This window comes from Salvelinus alpinus, chromosome 19 (assembly GCF_045679555.1).
Source record: "Salvelinus alpinus chromosome 19, SLU_Salpinus.1, whole genome shotgun sequence".
NCBI classification, from domain to species: domain Eukaryota; kingdom Metazoa; phylum Chordata; class Actinopteri; order Salmoniformes; family Salmonidae; genus Salvelinus; species Salvelinus alpinus.
Genome location: NC_092104.1, coordinates 31,239,878 through 31,264,054, shown reverse-complemented (window position 1 = coordinate 31,264,054; position 24,177 = coordinate 31,239,878). Strand labels below are relative to the sequence as shown.

General features: G+C 43.2%; 1 protein-coding gene across 2 annotated transcripts in view; it reads right to left on the bottom strand.

Moving 5' to 3' along the window:
* Positions 1-24,177, bottom strand: part of osbp2b (oxysterol binding protein 2b) — an 84,217-nt gene that overhangs the window by 41,369 nt on the left and 18,671 nt on the right. For both annotated transcript variants that reach the window (XM_071352983.1, XM_071352984.1), the window contains exon 2: positions 23,528-23,736. In XM_071352983.1, coding sequence (XP_071209084.1) covers positions 23,528-23,736 — 209 coding nt within the window. The remainder of the gene's footprint in view (positions 1-23,527; positions 23,737-24,177) is intronic.

Genomic DNA, 24,177 nt, shown 5'->3' with positions numbered 1-24,177 from the left:
ATCAGCGTACAAGATCGCTCTAATCACAGTCAGAAAACAATTGAAAAAACTTGAGTGGAGTTATGGAAAGGCTCTGTAAGAGATTATATATATAAAACATTTTTTGGAACATTAACCATGTGCGTTCTCTTGTTTTGTACTGTTCTGTAGTTTCAACCTAATGATTCGTCTGACAAACAAAGAACTTTGCGCGCCGCAAAACCAGTTCGGATTGAAGTATAACTTTTGTATCACTGACGCCTTTAGTGAGAGGTCTAATGCTTTAATATTTAATAATTTCTGCCCTCTGAATTCATATTCATTATATAAATAGGTCCATGTGCACCTTCATCAGATGAACCGCAACATGTCGGCTAAAGCGATTTAATTCATGGATGCAATTGAAAGTTTTTAATATTGTGATAGTGCAAAATAATCCTAACATTTACAAATAAAAATCTGATTGATTATCAAGACCAGTCCCCATGCTGTCATTCAGTGATATTTATTCCTATAGTAATTCGCTATGGAGCCATTAATATATTTAAAGTCCATAAACTCGGCAAGAGTCAACTGTTCTGCTGATAGTTGAAATAAACATCTGCATTTTGAAAGAGTATTTTTATTATTTTTTTATTAACAAAAGCATAAAGATGTTGATGAAGAAATACTCTACAGTATATGGCTTACACAACATTTTGCAGTTGCATGATGTTTGTAGTTAGAAATGTAAAACTTTAGAGTACTTAATACATAGCAAATTGGGGGGATTATTTAAAACAAAATAATTCACACCTAGCCAGAGCTATCCTTTTCTAAAGGTTGAAAAGTCTATTGTCCTGCTAATAGCCCATCGTGGAAACGTTGTTTGCACCCATAGGTTTTAGAAGATCTCGTACAATGGCTGTGTGCTACTCTCTCCACAGAACAGCGCAAACTGGCTCTAACCAGAATAGAAAGAGGAGTGGGAGGCCCCAGTGCACAACTGAGCAAGAGGACAACTACATTAGAGTGTCTAGTTTGAGAAACAGACACCTCACAAGTCCTCAACTGGCAGCTTCATTAAATAGTACCCGCAAAACCCCAGTCTCAACATCAACAGTGAGGAGGCGACTCCGGGATGCTGGCCTTCCTTTCCTGTAGCGGTCCTCATGAGAGCCAGTTTAATCATAGGACTTAATGGTTTTGTGACTGCACTTGAAGAAACTTAACTTTTAACAAGGCACACCTGTTAATTGAAATACATTCCAGGTGACTACCTTATGAAGCTGGTTGAAAGAATGCCAAGAGTGTGCAAAGCTGTCATCAAGGCAAAGGGTAGCTACTTTGAAGAATGTAAAATATATTTCGATTTGTTTAACACTTTTTTGGTTACTACATGATTCCATGTGTTATTTCATAGTTTTGATGTCTTCACTATTATTCTACAATGTAGAAAATGCTAAAAAATAAAGAAAAACCCTTGAATGAGTAGGTGTGTCCAAACTTTTGACTGGTACTGTATATATTTACAACAAATATATATGGGGGATTTGAAATTATGCAGATAATTACGTTGATGGAAGCCACAATCTATCTGCAATATTAAAGCTGATCTAGCCCCTAAAAGAAAATGTGACCCCCCCAACTTCTAAAACCAACGTTGTGCCCCTGTATGGTTCCACTTTTATAAACAGTGCATGTCTGTAAGATGGATAATAAAAAGCCATGTCAGCAGTGCCCTGAGATAAGGATTTGGAATAGCATCTCTGGTGCATTACTTGTGCGTGATGTGCACTACAGGAGGTTGGTGGCACCTTAATGACTGGAGCAAAATTGGTGGAATGATATCAAATAAAACAGTCTTATATACTGAAGTAGATCTGCAGTGAAGGACATGGTGATAAACAGTCTTATATACTGAAGTAGATCTGTAGTGAAGGTCATGGTGATAAACAGTCTTATATACTGAAGTAGATCTGCAGTGAAGGACATGGTGATAAACAGTCTTATATACTGAAGTAGATCTGTAGTGAAGGACATGGTGATAAACAGTCTTATATACTGAAGTAGATCTGTAGTGAAGGTCATGGTGATAAACAGTCTTATATACTGAAGTAGATCTGCAGTGAAGGACATGGTGATAAACAGCCTTATATACTGAAGTAGATCTGTAGTGAAGGTCATGGTGATAAACAGTCTTATATACTGAAGTAGATCTGCAGTGAAGGACATGGTGATAAACAGTCTTATATACTGAAGTAGATCTGTAGTGAAGGACATGGTGATAAACAGTCTTATATACTGAAGTAGATCTGTAGTGAAGGTCATGGTGATAAACAGTCTTATATACTGAAGTAGATCTGTAGTGAAGGACATGGTGATAAACAGTCTTATATACTGAAGTAGATCTGTAGTGAAGGACATGGTGATAAACAGTCTTATATACTGAAGTAGATCTGTAGTGAAGGACATGGTGATAAACAGTCTTATATACTGAAGTAGATCTGTAGTGAAGGTCATGGTGATAAACAGTCTTATATACTGAAGTAGATCTGTAGTGAAGGACATGGTGATAAACAGTCTTATATACTGAAGTAGATCTGTAGTGAAGGACATGGTGATAAACAGTCTTATATACTGAAGTAGATCTGTAGTGAAGGACATGGTGATAAACAGTCTTATATACTGAAGTAGATCTGTAGTGAAGGACATGGTGATAAACAGTCTTATATACTGAAGTAGATCTGTAGTGAAGGACATGGTGATAAACAGTCTTATATACTGAAGTAGATCTGCAGTGAAGGACATGGTGATAAACAGTCTTATATACTGAAGTAGATCTGTAGTGAAGGACATGGTGATAAACAGTCTTATATACTGAAGTAGATCTGCAGTGAAGGACATGGTGATAAACAGTCTTATATACTGAAGTAGATCTGCAGTGAAGGACATGGTGATAAACAGTCTTATATACTGAAGTAGATCTGCAGTGAAGGACATGGTGATAAACAGTCTTATATACTGAAGTAGATCTGTAGTGAAGGACATGGTGATAAACAGTCTTATATACTGAAGTAGATCTGCAGTGAAGGACATGGTGATAAACAGTCTTATATACTGAAGTAGATCTGTAGTGAAGGACATGGTGATAAACAGTCTTATATACTGAAGTAGATCTGTAGTGAAGGACATGGTGATAAACAGTCTTATATACTGAAGTAGATCTGCAGTGAAGGACATGGTGATAAACAGTCTTATATACTGAAGTAGATCTGTAGTGAAGGACATGGTGATAAACAGTCTTATATACTGAAGTAGATCTGTAGTGAAGGACATGGTGATAAACAGTCTTATATACTGAAGTAGATCTGTAGTGAAGGACATGGTGATAAACAGTCTTATATACTGAAGTAGATCTGCAGTGAAGGACATGGTGATAAACAGTCTTATATACTGAAGTAGATCTGTAGTGAAGGACATGGTGATAAACAGTCTTATATACTGAAGTAGATCTGTAGTGAAGGACATGGTGATAAACAGTCTTATATACTGAAGTAGATCTGTAGTGAAGGACATGGTGATAAACAGTCTTATATACTGAAGTAGATCTGTAGTGAAGGACATGGTGATAAACAGTCTTATATACTGAAGTAGATCTGCAGTGAAGACCATGGTGATAAACAGTCTTATATACTGAAGTAGATCTGTAGTGAAGCACATGGTGATAAACAGTCTTATATACTGAAGTAGATCTGTAGTGAAGGACATGGTGATTGATAGCCCCCTCAATGTAACATGATGCTTCGTGCTTAGGGATTGGGAGAGGGGGTGTAGGGGTGGAAACAGTTCACACACCCACCCACACACCCCTGTGGCTATAATCCCCCGCCCCCCACCCGTGGAGGAGGGAATGACAGTTAGTGTTACTGAGGCTGTCAGGCTGCCTGGTAAATTGGGGAGTGTTTCGCTTGATTAAGGGAAAAAAATCAAAGTTACCGTTATTTTTCTGACTAGAGTGTCATAAATTCTGCAGCAACATTTCTAATAGCCTAACGTGAGAAAACAGGGGCTGTGGATTCAGAGCTATAATAGTGTATCAGTGAGAGAACCGAGGGTGCTGTTGAGTGGTGGCTGATGGGTCCCAAATAGCACCCTCTTCCCTATAAAGTGCACTACTTTTGACCATAGCCCTACAGGCCCTGATCAAAAGTAATGCATTATAAAGGGAAGAGGGTGCTATTTGGGATGTATCCAGTGTGTTGGGGAGAAGGTGTGTTCTTTCGTAAGTAACTCACGTATGTCCTAAGTCTTATACAATGAGGGGAGGGAAACAAAGCCAGCTACCTCCAATTAATATCACTTGACCTGCATTTATTATTATCTCCTTTAACAGAGCTACGGGTAACAGCGCAAAGACAACTGAAATGGGTTCCACCGATGTGTGTGAGCGAGTGAGTGAGTGAGTGAGTGAGTGAGTGAGTTAACTACGGTAGCAATGGTCTCTGAATGTCATGTACGTTACGTCACAACAGTAGGATCCAGCAGAGAACACGCATTTTCCATGGAGATGAGAGAAAATGTTGCAGTTATAAAGCTAATTTCCTGCGATTCTATGCATTTTGCCATAGCTAATGCTGTGTTCAAGTTGACTGGATGTTCTTTGGGTGGTGGACCATTCTTGATACATACAAGAAACTGTTGAGCATGAAAAACCCAGCAGCGTTGCCGTTCTTGACACACTCAAACCGGTGCACCTGGCACCTACTACCATACCCCGTTCAAAGGCACTTAAATCTTTTGTCTTACCCATTCACCCTCTGAATGGCACACATACACAATCCATGTTTTAATTGTCTCAAGTCTTAAAAACCCTTCTTTAACCTGCCTCCTCCCCTTCATCTACACTGATTGAAATGGATTTAATAAGTGACATCAATAAGCGATCATAGTTTTCACTTTGATTAACCTGGTCAGTCTGTCATAAAAAGAGCAGATGTTCCTAATATTTTGTTCACTCAAGGTATGTCCATTATATTTTTTACATACTTTATATCTGGTTACTGCGTTTGAGAATAAAATTCTCACAGCCCCAATCAAAGAACTTGGTGCTCATTAGTTCTAAACCCACTCACTGAAGTGTCTAAGTTCAAAAGAGCAAACATTTCTCTCTGAGAAAAGGGAGCAACATTATAAAAAAGAAAGGTGGTGTTATGGATGAAACAGTCTCTGGACAAAGATGGTACTAGTTATGGTGATGGCAGCCAAATTGAATGGAATGTTAAAATATATATATATTTTTTTACATAAAGGACCAAGCAATGCCTACTACAAACTAAGTGAGCATGGCGATTCCCTCTGAAATATGATCTCCATTCCTGCCCTCTCCCTATGGGCTGATCTCCTCCTATGGTGATAAGTCAGTCATCAAAAGGAGGTTGAGGATCTTAACCATATGGCTAGAGCAGAGAGTTACTGCTTCTTGCCTGAGGTTGGGCCTGGTGCTGCTTTATTGCAGGGGGTAATGTATTGACTTGATGATTTGGCAATTACAGGCTGACACAACACTTCATATTAATGTCCCACGGAGCACCGCGCAATTATAGCTGCCCGTCAATACACTAGACCAACGAGTCATCCCAGCTAGCAACTACTGAATGAATAAGCATAGCCACTCGCTACACACACAAACACCAAACTGAGAATAATCTGAAATAACAAAATGTAACTCCAATGACAACAGTTAGCAGAAAAGACTATATGGAGAGGAAAGGTGACAGGAAGAAGGACAGGACAGGTCCTTGTCTACACTGAGCCTGGTGCCAGGTTTGCCCTCTTGTGGTGAGGGGGAAGGAAGGCACAGGTTTCCCAGCAGACCTCATGAAGCTGCTTTATTCTGTGTCCCAATGGCACCCTATTCCCTACATAGTGCACTACATTTGACCAAAACCTTTGGCCCATGGTCAAAAGTAGTGCACTATATAGGGAACAGGGTGGCATTTGAAGCAGCTTCAGTGTTCCTCCCCTGCTATTCCCATCAGGATGAAACCCCTCCATGACCCCCAGCCTCAGCCTACCAGGCCAGGCACAATGCCCAGCTGGAATAGTGATCCTCAGCCTACCAGGCCAGGCACAATGCCCAGCTGGAATAGTGATCCTCAGCCTGCCAGGCCTGGCACAATGCCCAGCTGGAATAGTGATCCTCAGCCTACCAGGCCAGGCACAATGCCCAGCTGGAATAGTGATCCTCAGCCTACCAGGCCAGGCACAATGCCCAGCTGGAATAGTGATCCTCAGCCTGCCAGGCCTGGCACAATGCCCAGCTGGAATAGTGATCCTCAGCCTGCCAGGCCTGGCACAATGCCCAGCTGGAATAGTGATCCTCAGCCTGCCAGGCCTGGCACAATGCCCAGCTGGAATAGTGATCTTCAGCCTGCCAGGCCTGGCACAATGCCCAGCTGGAATAGTGATCCTCGGCCAGCCAAACAGAGAATGACTGAGTAAAGCAAGTCACTAACTAGCAGGATAGGCAACTGTCTGATCTTACTGTACATTAGAATTCAAGACCGACTTCAACATCAGGGTCCTGAGACATGATGATGTGTCAGTCAGTCAGAGCCCCAAGCCATGCAGATGAAAACTAATCTAGATAAGCCACAGAACAACAATCCAATTAGGAAGGAAACCAGAGCAAACCAGAATACCAAAAACCCCAGCTATACCTGTCATAACCCAACGTTTTAGGAGTTTAGAGGTTTCCCTGTTTTAGGAGGGGGGGGGGGACACTTCTTCCATCTATGCACTGAGTGTGTGTGACATTCTGCATCCCAATGGATTGGTCTTTCAAGCAGCACAGCATACAGAGATCCTCATTGGACACATTTAGGGCTGAGGCGGTCATGACATTTTGTCACCCGGTGATTGTCAAGCAAAAAACTGCCGGTCTCTCGGTAACTTACCATTAATTAAACATAAACACATTTAGCATCTCCTGGCTTCCACACATGCAGACCTTTGGAACATCTACATTTTAAAAGTCTAATAAATACATTTAATATAGCCTACACCTTCACAATAAATCCATTATTTATTTTAGACAGTTCTAAAGAAACATGATATGAAGAAAATGTAATGTATTTCAGAAGAACATAATACTCTGAGTTGCCCTTATATTAGGCCCTGATCTGGCTTTGCCATATGGCTGTGGGCTATACAAGTTCATTTAGCAGACAAGATTTGCTTAGAATTCCATGGCATTATTTTTATATTATTTTATAGTATGAAGGACAGAATTGAACATACAGTAGCTGAATAAAATAGAAAGGATGTTGTTTTTTTCAAATGATTTCTGAGGGAATGCGCACATGCAGCTATTCTGTGTTGAGCGGTTAACAAAGAAACAGGTCCTCCTATATGCTTAATTTAGAGTTATTTATGAAACTTTAGTTGGGATACAAACGTTGGGCTATATGTTTCAATTTTTAACATTCTAAGGCTGCCTGATGCAAATCTAATGATGATTTGAAAAAAAGTCACATGAAAGGCATGAGCTCTGCTTTGTTTCTTGCATAGGCCGCACACACTTCAGTCTCTCATTCACAATTTGACAAGCAATTGATAATGCCTCAAATTTCCCGGCGGCATCCCCCTAATGTGGTCATAATGCCCCCTAAAAAAAGATCCCTGCGACCAGTGGCCGTTGTGCCCTTGTGCTGAATATAATAATTATGATTCCCTTCTCCCGACTGTACTCCGAAGCGCCTCTCACTCAGATATATCTATTCTTATTTGCCAATGCCCGTCACGTGATCGGGTTCTTCTCACAGGCATCTATCTCAGCTCCGAAGTAGGCTACAAGTGAAGACAGACACATCATACTCTGATGCAATCGCGCATGTCATTCTTATCAAATTCCGAGGCGCATATTGAAGAACTGTCCACATTTACTTTTCGTCAGCCAACAAGATGAGTAGTAGGCCTAACCAACAGCAAAAGCACTAGCCTATGTCAATCTACTATCCCCCAAATTAATACAACCACTCGCATCAAAAAAACATTTAAAAGCATTGAGGCTGATGCAACAGATCAGAACGTTTAGCTTAAAATATTGATAAACTATTAGGCAATTTCTTCACATTATAAGCACAGCAATGTTCACAAGCTGGGCATCATTCACAAATGATAATATATAATTCACAAGTGATAGGCTAATATTGTCACACATCAGAGTATTCTTGATTTAATCTTGTCTTTACATATACTAAATTATGTATGTGTGAAATAAGTTTTGATTTAGAATGGACTATTATCATGCACCTGTCTCTGAACAAGGGTAGGGGGAAAAATACATGTAATCTATGCACTTAAATAGCGAATGGGGGATGCTTTTCCCATGGTAAAAAAAGCATCCTCCTTTTCATGCCAGCCAGGTGGGCTATACTCCTGATGTAAAGCGAAGCAATGTGCTTAATGTTAGGAGAGTTGAAAAATATATATAGTAGCCCTAGCTAATGGGATCCTCCTCTTTTTAATAGAGGCGATGAAAACTCTGTTTTCTCGCGCAATTGCATAGCCTATAGAAATGTTGAGCAACATGAGCTCATGGGCTCTCATGAAGTGATTCATTTGATTTTCGATTACATTTGCATTGATGTCAGAGTGATTAGAGGGACAATAGAGTGCCGAGTACCAGGCAGTTAGCAAGTTTGGTAGACTACTAATGACCATCAGCAGCATCAGAGCTTGGGAAAGCCTAGTTACTGTGACTAAACCCTCACGTGGAATTTGACTGCGGTCATGACTGGTGACAGCTGAAGTGGTGGTAATACGGTCACTGTAACAGCCCTAGACACACTCGATCCATACAGAAGACTAATCCCAGTACAGCAAAGCCCCACACAATACCACCAGTGTAGTAACTCCTGTAATATTACTGTGTTTTAAAAAAGTATGTTGTTCCCTGGCAGTTTGTGATTAACATAGATTCCGGATCCATTTAACCATAGACTGGCTGTGTGGTTGTGTTATTCAGTAAGACTGATATAGTGCACACACACACAAAAATGCTTGGATAACAGCGATGGGGGGTGGGGGGGTAGACAAAAAAAGTGTTACTGTACATAGAGATTATTTTTGACAATATTATATCGATACTTTGATTTCCATGACTGATCAAAACAAATGTTACCACGCTCTCTAGCATCTCTCTGCAGAAGACATATAGTGAGAAATACACGACATGACCAAACGTATGTGGACACCTGCTCGTCAAACATCTCATTCCAAAACCATGGGCATTAATATGGAGTTGGTCCCCCCTTGGCTGCTATAACAGCCTCCACTCTTCTGAGAAGGCTTTCCACTAGATGTTGGAACATTGCTGCAGGGACTTCCATTCAGCCACAAAAGCATTAGTGAGGTTGGGCGATTAGGCCTGGCTCGCAGTTGGCGTTCCAATTTATCCCAAAGGTGTTTGATGGAGTTGAGGTCAGGGTTCTGTGCAGGCCAGTCAAGTTCTTCCACACCGATCTCGACAAACCATTTATTTTTTTTCTCTCTTTTTACCCCAATTTCGTGATTATGATCTTGTCTCATTGCTGCAGCTCCCAAACGCGCTCGGGAGAGGCGAAGGTCGTGTATGCAACCTCCGAAACATGACTTGCCAAATCACACTTCTTAACTTCTTATGGCTGGGGGCAGTATTGAGTAGCTTGGATGAATAAGGTGCCCAGAGTAAACTGACTGCCTGCCTGCTACTCAGTCCCAGAAGCTAAGATATGCATATTATTAGTAGATTTGGATAGAAACACTCTGAAGTTTGAATGATGTCTGTGAGTATAACAGAACTCATATGGCAGGCAAAAACCTGAGAAAAAATCCAACCAGGAAGTGGGAAATCTGAGGTTTGTAGGTTTGCCTATCCAACATACAATGTCTTTGGGGTCATATTGTACTTCCTAAGGCTTCCACTAGATGTCAACAGTCTTTAGAACCTTGTTTGATGCTTCTACTGTGAAGAATGACGGAAGGAGAGCTCTTCGAGTCAGGTGTCTGGTATGAGCTGGTCATGCGCGCTCCCGTGAGAGCGACCTGCGTTCCATCGCATTTCTGAAGACAAAGGAATTCTCCGGATGAAACATTATTGAAGAGTTATGTTAAAAACATCCTAAAGATTGATTCTATACATCGTTTGACATGTTTCTACGAACTGTAATGGAATTTTTTAACTTTTCGTCTGACCTGCGCGTCATCAATTTCGATTTTGGAACTAAACGCGCTAACAAAAAGGAGGTATTTGGACATAAATTATGGACGTTATCGAACAAAACAAACATTTATTGTGGAACTGGGATTCCTGGGAGTGCATTCTGATGAAGATCATCAATGGTAAGTGAATATTTATAATACTATTTCTGACTTCTGTTGACTCCACAACATGGCGGATATCTGTATGGCTTGTTTGGGCTCTGAGCGCTGTACTCAGATTATAGCACGATGTGCTTTTTCCGTAAAGTTTTTTTAAAATCTAACACAGCGGTTGCATTAAGGAGAAGATTATCTAAAGTTCCATGTATAATACTTGTATCTTTTATCAATGTTTATTATGAGTATTTCTGTAAATTGATGTGGCTCTTTGCTAAATCACCGGATGTTTTGGAGGCAAAACATTACTGAACATAACACGCCAATGTAAACTATGATTTTTGGATATAAATATGAACTTTATCGAACAAAACATACATGTATTGTGTAACATGAAGTCCTATGAGTGTCATCTGATGAAGATCATCAAAGGTTAGTGATTCATTTTATCTCTATTTCTGCTTTTTGTGACTCCTGTCTTTGGCTGGAAAAATGGCTGTGATTTGGCGGTGACCTAACATAATCGTTTGTGGTGCTTTCGCTGTAAAGCCTTTTTGAAATCGGACACCGTGGTGGGATTAACAAGAAGTGTATCTTTAAAATTGTGTGAAATACTTGTATGCTTGAGGAATTTTAATTATGTAATTTCTGTTGTTTGAATTTGGCGCCCTGCACTTTCACTGGCTGTTGTCATATCGATCCCGTTAACGAGATTGCAGCCCTAAGAAGTTTTAAAGGACAGCAGGTGCAAAATGTAACTGAAAAATAAATTTTAAGACCTCTTTAATTGACGGTAAGGTGTGTCCCTCTAAATTGATATTGTTTTATGATGTAAACATCCATCTTTTCATATTTGTGCAAATCTTTCTAAAACAGAAAATGGACAATTCAATGGATATAAAACCAACAAAGAGGTAAGAATATGTAGACTATAAGAATATGTTGAAGGCTAGCTATATTGGGTGCAGATGACTGAACTACTCGCTTTTGTGTCTGTAGGTATGTAGACGAGGACGCATACAAAGGTATGTCAATTGCTATTCGTATGTTATGCAGATCACATTTACCATCCTCCTCCCTTACCTCTTTAATGACAATCCCATAGGCCTCTACATTATGGACAAGGTATGTGTATGAAAACCATATCAACATTTTTTTTTTCATTCACCATTCACCACAAAAACCAAGGTATGAATAATGTGTGCATGCCTTGTTAAACATCTGTAAACATTTTTAAAATGTTGGAATCCCAGACTTCACCCTCCCTACACCTCTGATGAATATAACAAGAAACCTGTTTGTTCACCATGCACTGCAAAATCATTCTGGCTGTGGATACGGAAAACATCAACATCAACATGCCAGAGGATATACACATTGGGGCTCTGCTGGGAATTTACCTCATATTTGAATTGTTTTATTCTGCTTTGCCATTAAATGCATAATAAACAGTGACAACTAAAATATTGTGTTAATAGTAGTTATTGCTAAGTGTATTATTATTAATAAAAAGAGGGGTTAGAAAAGAAAAGGCCAAAAGGTTCTTCGAGGATCCATTAAAAGTGGTTCTTCAAAGAACTTAGAGGTTCCCCCACAGATTAAATTTGAAGAACCCCTAAAGGTTACTCCAGGAACGTTTTCGTTTTAGAGTGTACGATGCCTTAGAACGCTGCACCACTCGGGGGGCCTTCGACAAAACATTTCTGTATGGACCTCGCTTTGTGCACGGGGCATTGTCATGCTGAAACAGGAAAAGGCCTTCCCCAAACTGTTGCCCCAAACTGTTGGAAGCACAGAATCGTCTAGGATGTCATTGCATGCTGTAGCGTTAAGATTTCCCTTCACTGGTCTAAGGGGCCTAGCCAAACCATGAAAAACAGCCCATGACCATTATTCCTCCTCCACCAAACTTTACAGTTGGCACTATGCATTCGGGCAGGCAGCGTTCTCCTGGCATCCGTCAAACCCAGATTCATCCGTCAGACTGCCAGATAGCGAAGCGTGATTCATCACTCCAGAGAATGCATTTCCACTGTTCTAGAATCCAATGGCAGCGAGCTTTACACCACTCCAGCAGACGCTTGGCAATGCACATGGTGATCTTAGGTTTGTGTGCGGCTGCTCAGCCATGGAAATCCTTTTCATGGAGCTCCCGACGAACGGTTCATGTGCTGACGTTGCTTCCAGAGGCAGTTTGAAACTTGGTAGTGAGTGTTGCAACTGAGGACAGATGATTTTTATGCACTACGCACTTCAGCACTTGACGATCATGTTCTGTGAGCTTGTGTGGCCTACCACTTCACAGCTGAGCGGTTGTTGCTCCTAGACATTTCTACTTCACAATAAAAGCTAAAGTAGGGCAGAAATTTAACAAACTGACTTGTTGGAAAGGTGGCATCCTATGACGGAGCCCATTGAAAGTCACTGAGCAAGGCTATTCTAATGACAATGTTTGTCTGTGGAGATTGCATGGCTGTGTGCTCAATGTTCTATACATGTCAGCAGCGAGTGTGGCTGAAATAGCCAAATCACTAATTTGAAGGGGTGTCCACATACTTTTGTATATATAATAAATGTTTGGAACATCCAATCACAATAAAATTGCAGTATTGAATCACAATACATAACATATCGTCACCTAAGTACCGTGATCATATCCTATTGGGAGGTTCCTGGCTATTTCCAGCACTACTAGATAACACTACCCTCTCGCTCTCTCGCTAACGCACATCAGTGTAAAATGTAACAGGAACAGAGCGAGCCATACACTGGCTCTTTATGAGTTTTGGCTCCAGCCCTGTGCCTGCGTAATAAGGGAGGGACTGGAATGTCATCATTGTCTAGTCCATGCAGCGGTTTCCCCCAATGGGGTATATTTAAAGACCATTCAAACCACAGGTGCTAAATATCTGGGACACTGTCTACCTTGTGTCACCTCTGAATGGGATAGGAGGGGAGGGAGAGAAAAAAACTGAAAGAGAAGAGGGGAGGAAGAGATATTGCGAGGGAGAGGGAAGCCAATGACTTTTTTTGAGAGAATGCAGTGGGAAGGAAAACAGGGTGAGACACAGATGGAAGTGGGATGACAGACTGGAAAGAGTTGAGGGATGAGTGAAAGAGAGAGCGAGAGAGATGTGTTGGCATATCAGTGCAGCAGGTCCTGGAGTTCTGCACTGTTCATCTGCGGAATGTGCTGGTTTAGAAAGGTCAGACTTAGTGTGTGACAGCACAGCTTCAAACTCAGACTGACACCCTGCCCAGAGCACAGCAGCAGGCCAACAGGGAAAGACAGGGAAAAGAGAGGGGGGGTGAGAGGTGTGGAGGCGAGGCATGCTGTTGTCCCAAGAGATCACTTAACAGGGAGGCCACTATTCCAGCATACAAAACACCCACCTCTCACAGCATGGAGCCATACACATCACCAAGGACTAGAAAGGGAGGGAGGGACTTGAGCTACTCTCACAGCATAGAGACACAGAGACGGAATAACAACAGACAGTGGGAAAGGATAAGAATGGAGAGAGAGAGAGACAGAGAGACAGAGACAGAGAGAGAGACAGAGAGACAGAGAGAGAGAGAGAGAGAGAGACAGAGAGAGACAGAGAGAGACAGAGAGAGAGAGAGAGACAGAGAGAGAGACAGAGAGAGAGACAGAGAGAGAGACAGAGAGAGACAGAGAGAGACAGAGAGAGACAGAGAGAGAGAGAGAGACAGAGAGACAGAGACAGAGACAGAGAGAGAGAGAGAGAGAGAGACAGAGAGAGACAGAGAGAGACAGAGAGAGACAGAGAGAGACAGAGAGAGACAGAGAGAGACAGAGAGAGAGAGAGAGAGAGAGAGAGAGAGAGAGAGAGAGAGAGAGAGAGAGAGAGAGAGACAGAGAGAGAGAGAGAGAGAGAGACAGAGAGAGACAGAGAGAGACAGAGAGAGACAGAGAGAGACAGAGAGAGACAGAGAGACAGAGAGAGAGACAGAGATACACTAATGGTGTCCTAGTTTGAAAACAGTAGCAGGGTAACTGGACTGCCAATGTGTTACTGATCATAGAGCTTCTCTCTCCTCCACTACTCCCAACCCACCTCCATAATTCTCCTCTCCACACAGCACCGGCTTCGTTCAGCTTCATTAGAGGGACAGGATCACACTCCCAAACAGCCGGTGTGTGTCTCTGCCCAAGCCTGCAGGTCTGAGCCCAAACAGAAAACACAACCCAGACACACATTTTAAAACGGACTGATTAGAGAGGAAAAAACCATAAGGACCATCTGTCAGTTTCCCCATGTCATTCTGAGCAGGTTGTTATATGTGTTCAGATCTGAAACATTGCGATATAAAGTACTGAGATACAAAATTGAGCGCAATACACACAAATACAGAGATTGATCAAATGTATGTTAACTGATTTGCTCTCATTTACACTTACTAACACACGCACGCGCACACACACACACATCTGAACAAAAACATCCAGGAAGCAGGAGTCAGGTCCATCAGTTCAGTATCTGAATATAGCCTGCAGGTCTGAACCCCTTGTTGGAAGAGACAGTGGGAATAGCAGCAGCACTGTGGTCCACCATGGTAACCAGGACAGAGACAACATGATTGACTCCCCCTCAACTCCACCACAAACCAAGCATATAGGGGACAGTAAATAGCCCAATAACCTATACACCACACACACATGCATAAGCACACACACGCACACTCAAACAAATAACCAACCTACCCCAACTATATCCTCAACCGTTTATCTCAGATATTCAGTTGAATGGAGAAAAAGCTGTACTTACTCACAGGTCTGACTGTGCCTGAAATCCTGCTCTTGCCTTTTTCCCTGTCAGGTCCAGTCCCAGTGGGATAGAGGAACTCTTTAGGAATGGGAAGAGGTACGGAGCATGAGTTGAAAAAAGCAGAAAAAGGTCATTCCATTCAGAACTGAGTCCCTCAGAGTGAGAAGCACAGTAAATTGCATACTGAGACAGAACGAGAGTGGGAGAGAGAGAGAGAAAGAGCGAAAGATAGAGTGAACAAGCAAGAGAAACAGAGAGGGAGTGAGCGAGAGAGGTAGAGAGAGTGTGAGAGCGAATGTGGGGGGAAAAAGCAGGGAGATGGCCAGGGAAAGGAGATGGGAGGGAGTGTAAAGAGGAGGGAGAGTGGGAGAGAGAAGGGGAGGAAGAGAGAGGGGGAGAGGTAAAACAGAGGGATGCAGTGAGGCATGTTCCATCATGCTTTCCTAATCAATCCCCACACTGTCCCCTTAGATATGCTCTCGGTTTTAGGACCACAGACAGAGAATTACCATTCACTACTGTCCACTACCCACCCAGCCTCCTCAGTGGAAGGGGTGGGAGAGAGGAGATGAAAGCAGGAAAAGAGAGAAAGAGGGAAGGATGTAGCCTACTTGTATTGTTATGCGAGAGAGTGAGGGAGGATAGACTGTGGAGATGTGTGAGAAGAGGAATGTCGCGTGGATGGATGCTTCCCATCCCACGGGACCGTTCTAACAGACAAGGGGTGTACATAAACAGAGGTGTGGACAGGGATAGACATGGGAAGGGAGGGAGCGAGTTGTCCCATAAAGCTGAGCTCAGCGGAGGGCAGGCAGATATTCCCTGGTCCCCTGGTTGTACTGGTCCTAACCTACAATACACAGATGAATCAGTTCACGCTTCAGCAAACAAAGGAATGGAGGGGTGGTCAACAACAATGACAAATCAAAAAGAGTAATTTGAGGCAGAAAGCAGTTGGAACACTCAACAAAAAAGGCAGAGATTTATTTATTTTAGCTCATTTTAATCCATTGTACAGGTGAGAAGGTGACTGACGTTTCAAAGTCAAGCTATGTCGAAACGTCAGTCACCTGCTCTCATCCTGTACAATGGATTAAAGTGAGCTAAAATAAATCAATCTCTGCTTTTATTTGCTGAGTGTCGAAACTCCTTTCTGCCTCAAATTAGTCAAGTGTTTCTTGATAAACTCTTCTCACAGAAATGAATCACTCACTACCGTACTGACCCCACCAGCCAGGATCCACAGATTACATATGCAAAAGCATATGCTCTCGTCACACACACAGCAGCAGCACCACCACAGCATACTCACATACAGAAGATTTGTGTCCTGTAACAGACTCATCGACATAGCGTATCGAGCGTTTAGCCAGTCAGATCAATGCATGGCCATGGCCTTCACTGTGAATCACTTACTTAGAGAGGCACAGAGCTCTGGTCCCACACGGAGTTGGAGAGCACACATAGAGGGAGAGGCTGCGTCCCAAACGGCACCCTATTTTCAATATAGTGTACTACTTTTGACCAGAACCCAACATGGGCACTAGTCAAATGCAGCGCGTTATAAAGGGAATAGGATGCCATTTGGGACGCACCCATGGACAGGGAGCCTCCTCTGTGCTGCTCCCCCCACCTGACTGGTCCCGTTCTTCTGCACCTGAAGCAGCCCGATCAATTGGCTCCTCCTGCAGCTCCTCCATTAGTCTAATCTAGCAGGGAGGAGAGGAGAGGACTGAAAGGGCTGCATGGAGCTGCATGGAGAGACCAGGAAGGAAGGCAGCTGCCCAGAAGCTGCTTGATGTCCACATAAATGGCAATTCAGAGCAGAGCTTCTAACACGGATGATTCATTGCCAACTGCTGCACAATTTGTTTACCTTACTCTTGTTTATTATTTGTGTTCTACTACACATTTTCTTGAAATATTTCTCATTGAATTCATATTGGTTATCAAACCAAGTGGGAAATGCATTGAGTTGGGAATATGAGGGGAATCACTGTCCCCTGCTGGCTGTTTACGTAACACAGAGTCTGCACATGACTAGCCATTTATTAGCCCTAACAGCAGCGCTTGACTTTTTATTTAACCTTTGTTTAACTAGGCAAGTCAGTTAAGAACTAATCCTATTTACAATGACGGCCTACCAGAAGGCAAAAGGCCTCCGGCGGGGACGGGCGCTGGGATTAAAAATAAAAAGTAAATAAAAATATAGGACAAAACGCACATCACGACCAGACGTGGGCAGGAGCTCCCCGAATCAGAGTACCCGTACCTCACATTTTTCACTTCTTGAGTTGTGGCACTTATAGAATATCAGCTCAAAATGATGGAGTTCCAGCACCTAAATATAAACAGCATCTATTTAAGTCCAAGTCAAGCACTACCTGACAGCCAGTTGTGCCTCCAGAGGATTAGTTCTGTTCAACCATGGCAATCCTGACTCCACTAATGAAGAAAGATCAGCAGCAGCTCTGTCACTAATTACAGATTAAAGAGGAATTGACTTCAGTTAGGAGCTGCTGTGGTGGTCATGCCTGCTTTGGTGTGAGTCTGTCCACCATCACAGATGAATGGTTTATGGATCTAGTACAGACAGAGTCTGGGGAAGACAGAGTACTGGAGGCAGGGGAATATGTAAGGGATATTAAAGGGTCTATTGGGTCTCTGCTGAGAGGGAAGGATACAAATAAGAGTGAGAAGACAGCTAGCGGTAGTGAGAACAAGGAACACAAGCAGGACTGGTGATGAAAGGTGTTTAATGATAATGTGTGTGTGTGTGTTGGTTCCTTCCTCCTCAGGAGATCAATAGGAGGTGGAGAGGATGTGACAGACAGCAACACTGGGAGACAGGGGGGACAAACCATACTGTACCAAGACCTGCCCTGTTCTAAAGGCACCTAATGACATAACACTTTCACCAGCCACGTCTGGAGTTTGCTGTTGATGAACAGATCTCTATCTATCTCAGGCCCACACAGTTATTCATTCCCACACTGAGTTAGTCCATTTACTCTTCCAGCTCCTAAGAGCATCTCAACTGACTGTAAACAGGGTTGTGTGTGTCACTCTCTCCCTGTTAAGTCTGTGTTAACGCATCCTCCTAGAGGCAGTAAGGCGTGAGGGAGCTGGGGAGAAAACGATCCACACAAGCACACACAGAAATGATACTGCATGGTCTCCCTGAGAGGACAAACATGTTCACTTCTGAAACATGATGACATAAAGAACTGAAATAAAAAATGTCGCGCAATACACACAACCACAGAGATTGATCAAATGAACTGCTCTCATTTACACTTACTAACATACTGGCCTAACTGGCTCAGCGCACGCGCGTCTGTGCGTCTTTAAGGAGTTCCCACATATGCTGAGCACTTGTTTGCTGCTTTTTCTTCAACTCCAACTCATCCCAAACCATCTCAATTGGGTTGAGTTCGGGTGATTGTTGAGGCCAGGTCATCTGATGCAGCACTCCATCACTCTCCTTATTGGTCAAATAGCCCTTACACAGCCTGGAGGTGTGTTGGGTCATTGTCCTTGTAACGTGTATGCTGGGAGTCGGGAAGCAAGTACAGGGAGTGACTTTAATAATAGTAGCGTACAGACACTAGTAGCGTACAGACATGAAACACTGAAACAGAAACAATAACGCCTAGGGAAAGAACCAAAGGAAGTGACAAATATAGGGAAGGTAATCGGGCAGGTGATGGAGTCCAGGTGAGTCTGATGAGGCGCTGGTGCGCGTAACGATGGTGACAGCTGTGCATAATAATGAGCAGCCTTGTGACCTGGAGCACCGGAGGGAGTATACGTAACAGTCCTGTTGAAAAACAAATGAAAAGTGGGACTAAGTGCAAACCATGGGATATTGCTGCAGAATGCTGTGGTAGCCATGCTGGTTAAGTGTGACTTGAATTCTAAATGAATCACAGACAGCGCACCAGCAAAGTACCCTCACACCGTCACACCTCCTTTCAAATCATATGTTATTTGTCACATACACGTGTTTAGCAGATGTTATTGCGGGTGTAGCGCAATGCTCCTCCTCCATGCTTCACGGTGGGAACCACACATGGAGAGATCATCCGTTCACCTACTCTGTGTCTCACAAAGACACGGCAGTTGGAACCAAAAATCTCAAATTTGGACTCATCAGAACAAAGAACAGATTTCCACCAGTTTAATGCCCATTGCTCGTGTTTCTTGGCCCAAGCAAGTCTCTTCTTATTATTGGTGTCCTTTAGTAGTGGTTTCTTTGCAGCAAATCAACCATGAAGGCCTGATTCACGCAGTCTCCTCTGAACAGTTGATGTTGAGATGTGTCTGTTCCTTGAACTCTGTGAAGCATTTATTTGGGCTGCAATCTGGGGTGCAGTCAACTCGAATTAACTTATCCTTTGCAGCAGAGGTAACTCTGGGTCTTCCTTTCCTGTGGCGGTCCTCATGAGAGCCAGTTTCATCATAGCACTTGATGGTTTTTACGACTGTACTTGAAGAAACCTTCAAAGTTCTTGACATTTTCCTGATTGACTGACCTTCATGTCTTAAAGTAATGTTGGGCTGTCATTTCTCTTTTCTTATTTGAGCTGTTCTTGCCATAATATGGACTTGGTATTTTACCAAATAGGGCTATCTTCTGTATACCCCCCTACCTTGTCACAACACAACTGATTGGCTCAAACGCATTAATTAAGAAGGAAAGAAATTCAACGAATGAACTTTTAACAAGGCACACCTGTTAATTGAAATGCATTCCAGGTGACTACCTCATGAAGCTGGTTGACAGAATGCCAAGCTTGTGCAAAGCTATCATCAAGGCAAAGGGTGGCTACTTTGAAGAATCTCAAATATACAATATATTTTGATTTGTTTCATACTTTTTTTGGTTGCTAGATGATTCCATATGTGCTGATTCATAGTTTTGATGTCTTCACTATTATTCTACAATGTAGAAAATAGTACAAATAAAGAATGAGTAGGTGTGTCCAAACTTTTGACTGGTACTGTATGTCCCCAAAAAATTTGCAGCGGTTTGGTCAGCATGTAAGGCATTCATAGGCGTGCGGGCACGAACACACACACACACGCACACGCACACACACACACACACACGCACACAAAAGTGATACTGCATGGTCTGCATGGTCACAAACATCACATATACACACACTCAACACAGGCAACCGCCACCAACAGATCCACAGATGACGCAATCTCTATTGCACTCCACACGGCCCTCTCCCACCTGGACAAAAGGACCACTTACATGAGAAAAAAGTTCATTGACTGAAGCTCAGCCTTTAACACCGTAGTGCCCTCCAAGATCATCACTAAGCTAAGGACCCTGGGATTAAACACCTCCCTCTGCAACTGGGTCCTGGACTTCCCAACGAGCCACCCCCAGGTGGTGAGGGTAGGCAACAACACATCCGCCACGCTGACCCTCAACACAGGGGCCCCTTAGGGGTGCGTGCTTATTCCACTCCTGTACTCCCTGTTCACCCACGACTGTGTGGCCACGCATGACTCCAATACTATCATTAAGTTTGCAGACGACATGACGGTGGTAGGCCTGATCACAGACTACAATGAGGCAGCCTACAAGGAGGAGGTCAGAGACCTAGCACTGTAGTGCCAGGACAACAACCTCTCCCTTAACGTCTGCAAGACAAAGGAGCTAAACGTGGACTACAGGAAATGGAGGGCCGAGCACGCCCCCATTCATATCGACGGGCCAAGAGTGGAGCGGGTCGAGAGCTTCAAGTCCCTCTGTGTCTACATCACTTAGGACATATCATGGTCCAACCACACCAACACAGTTGTGAAGAGGGCACGTCAAGGCCTCTTCCACCTCAGGAGGCATGGGCCCTCAGATCCTCAAAAAGTTCTACAGGTGCACCACTGAGAGCATCTTGACTGGCTGCATCACTGCTTGGTATGGCAACTTCTTGGCATCTGTCCGCAAGGCGTTGCAGAGGGTACGGGTACTCATTATTTTACTGTGTTACCATTTCCTTTTTTTATTTGAACTCTGCATTGTTGGGAAATGGCTTGTACGTTAGCACTTCACGGTAAAGTCTACACCTGTTGTATCGGGCACGTGACAAATAAAATGTGGTTTGATTTGAATGTCCCTTTGGCCTCCTGGCCCTCTCGTCAGCACTGGTTACTGGGATTCTCCTGAGTAAAAGACATCAGTGGGTACTAGTCTAACACCTCCCCTTCTAAACAAGGCTGTCTCGAGGACATTTTAAAGGCTCAACACAAACTGATCCACACTTCCATCTCGCTTCCCTCTGTATCAGTCTATCCTAGGGTAGAGAGGATCAACATAAATCCAGCCTATAGCTATCTGTTTGTGGGTCTCTATAAATCTATGTCGCTGTATGTGTATGTTTCACTGGCTCTCCTCTCCTGCCTGGTTAATGACTCTACAGGGGGTGCTGGTGTCCAGTACTCACCACTCACCACCCACAGCCTCAGACAGACAAACAGCAGAGACGGCTCAATTACCACACCTTAGACTGAGGCGACAGAACACCCACGCAGAGACAGACACACAGGCCTGGCTACACAAAACACACAGGGTAGAGCCTAATGTTGTAAATACAGAAAACACACTGCTTTTTTTGTGCAGTTTCAAACACACGTGTGCCAGTCTAATTGTGAGTGACAGGTTTTCTTCACATCCTCTTTCGCTCTCTCTCTCTCTCTCTGTTTCGCTCTGTCACTCTAAAATTAGAGAGCTTACTTTAAAATGGAGCCCAGGGGAATATATAGCCTGTCTTTCTTGAGACACTGTGTACTGTAGTTAGTAGACTAGACTAGACCAAGCAGGGGTTGGGCTGCTGCCAGGCAGGGTTAATTGTGAAGACGAAAGCCCTTCCATGCTTTTCCCACAGGCTTTTGACAACAGACACCAATCACATGCAACAAGAATGAGTCCTTTTGGAAAGGAGAGAGTTCTGTTATCAAGAGTCTGAATGAGCGGCTGGTTCTCACAGTAATGGTAGCAGCATACAGTAAGTAGTCTGTGTTCCAACCTCCTCACTGAGAGAGCGGACCACACTGACCCCATGTGGCCACAATGGGAACTCTACAGGGTTTTCTAGTTAGAATGTAGACCCAAACATCCGGCACAAATACCAGTGGACACTGGAGACCTGAGCAGAGGATGTATGTCAGATATATCCAGTCTGTCTGGACAGAGTGACATACTGAACATGCTGGACCATAAAGTGAGTTAAATACCTTTCACCTAGTGGGTATTTGTTCAACTAAACTAACAGACCTGTCAACAAGACACACAAGACGTAAATCCTCCCTCTGTAAACAATGACAACCTCCTCCTCCAGTTCCCTTGCAGGGTAATCTATCTATTCCACCTCTGTTTAGCCTGGTAAGATATCGAGATCAAACTCTCTTTTACAATGATTGTCTAAATAATCTATTAGCAATACAGGACTCACAGTGTGAAGTCACCTTACATTTAAAGTGTGACAGAACCAAAAAAGCAACTTATCCTTTTGAAAGGATCGTTATGAGTCTAAAACATGTATTCTTGTGTCAAAATTGACTACAATGTGTAAATAGGATAATTTTGGTCATAACGTCAGTTTCGTCCAAAACAGAAATTTGCAAGATAATTAAGGGGGAAATTACGGGTATTGTAACAGTTATCCTTGAGTTGGGTTTACTTCAATGCTGCCCACAGCTGGCAGCACCCAAGTAATCATCAATTTAGAGCGCAGCTGGACACAAACTGATCATCATGGTCACAACATCACGTAAATGATATGCGCGCATCGATGTGGCTGGAAGCCGCAAGTTATGATTCTGAACAGTCAGATGGCAACAATGAAGAGAAGCTGCCGTGTGGGGAATTGTAGGTGGCTCGTTTCAGCTCGTTTTGTCTTGATCTTGATACCATGTCTTATTTTGAGGTGTTTTTACTGATTTCATGTCAATGCTAATATGGCTAAAATTCACTAGCTAGCTAACCAACAACTATAACGATGTATTTGAAAGACAACAAGTGCTCATTGTGCACATGTATTTATGACTAAATACAATTTACACGTTGTCAACAATTTAAGCCAACCCCGCCTGTTTTCCCCCATAGTTGCGTACGCCTCGGTTTTGTTGCTAAACAACCAACCTGTCTCCAGACACCAGACCTGGAAGACTGTTTATCTAGTAGGGTGAGTGACTAACTGTGTATTGTTTTGGCAAAGTACAAACGCTTCCCATGTTCGAACACTCACACACAAGAGACACCCACATCAAAGCACACCTCCAAAACCCAAATTTTCTTCTCAGTCACATTTCCTAATGAGGAGAATTGAAACCGAGGCGTAAATCAGCAAGTTCAGCCTCCCTTTAAAAGCACAGCATTATCAAACAACACGCATTCTTACCAGACTGGTCATTCATCATGCGGATGGCTTTGGCCTTGGCCAGCTCCAGCGCTGTGACCCATCTCTGGCGCTCCACCTCCGTGCTGGCCTTCAGGTGGTAGGTGCGCCCACCGCTGCTCAGGACGATGTTACAGGCATCCTCCGTGTCGATGTGGGCCGTGGCCAGGTTGATGGTGCCGCGACACGTATGGGCCATCTCTGCCTGAGTCCTGCAGGGGAACAACCACAAAGACAGACAGGGACACAGACACAAGAAACAGAGACAGACAGAGAGATAGAGAGACGTACAAGGACAAGACACCAAGTCACAGAAACAGAGATGGAGACACGGGGACAAAAACAAAAAAGATAGAAAGGCTGATTAGAAGTCAAATCCCAATGCTTTGTATCTACTACTAACCTATTGTAACGTTATGTCTGACTGGACAGTGTATGCAGTCGCTTGATAAACAGTCATGACAAAACACTACATTATTCCAATATTTGGTGATGGGGCCAGGCTCAGGTACAGGTTCAGGCGAGAGGAGGCTAGTAAGCAGGGAAGCAAGGAGGCAGAGGGATAGAGAGTCAGAAATAGGGAGGGACACATGCAATAGTGAAATTAAAAGATAGTGGCTTAGAAAGTTAAAACAGTCAAGAGCCATCCTTGG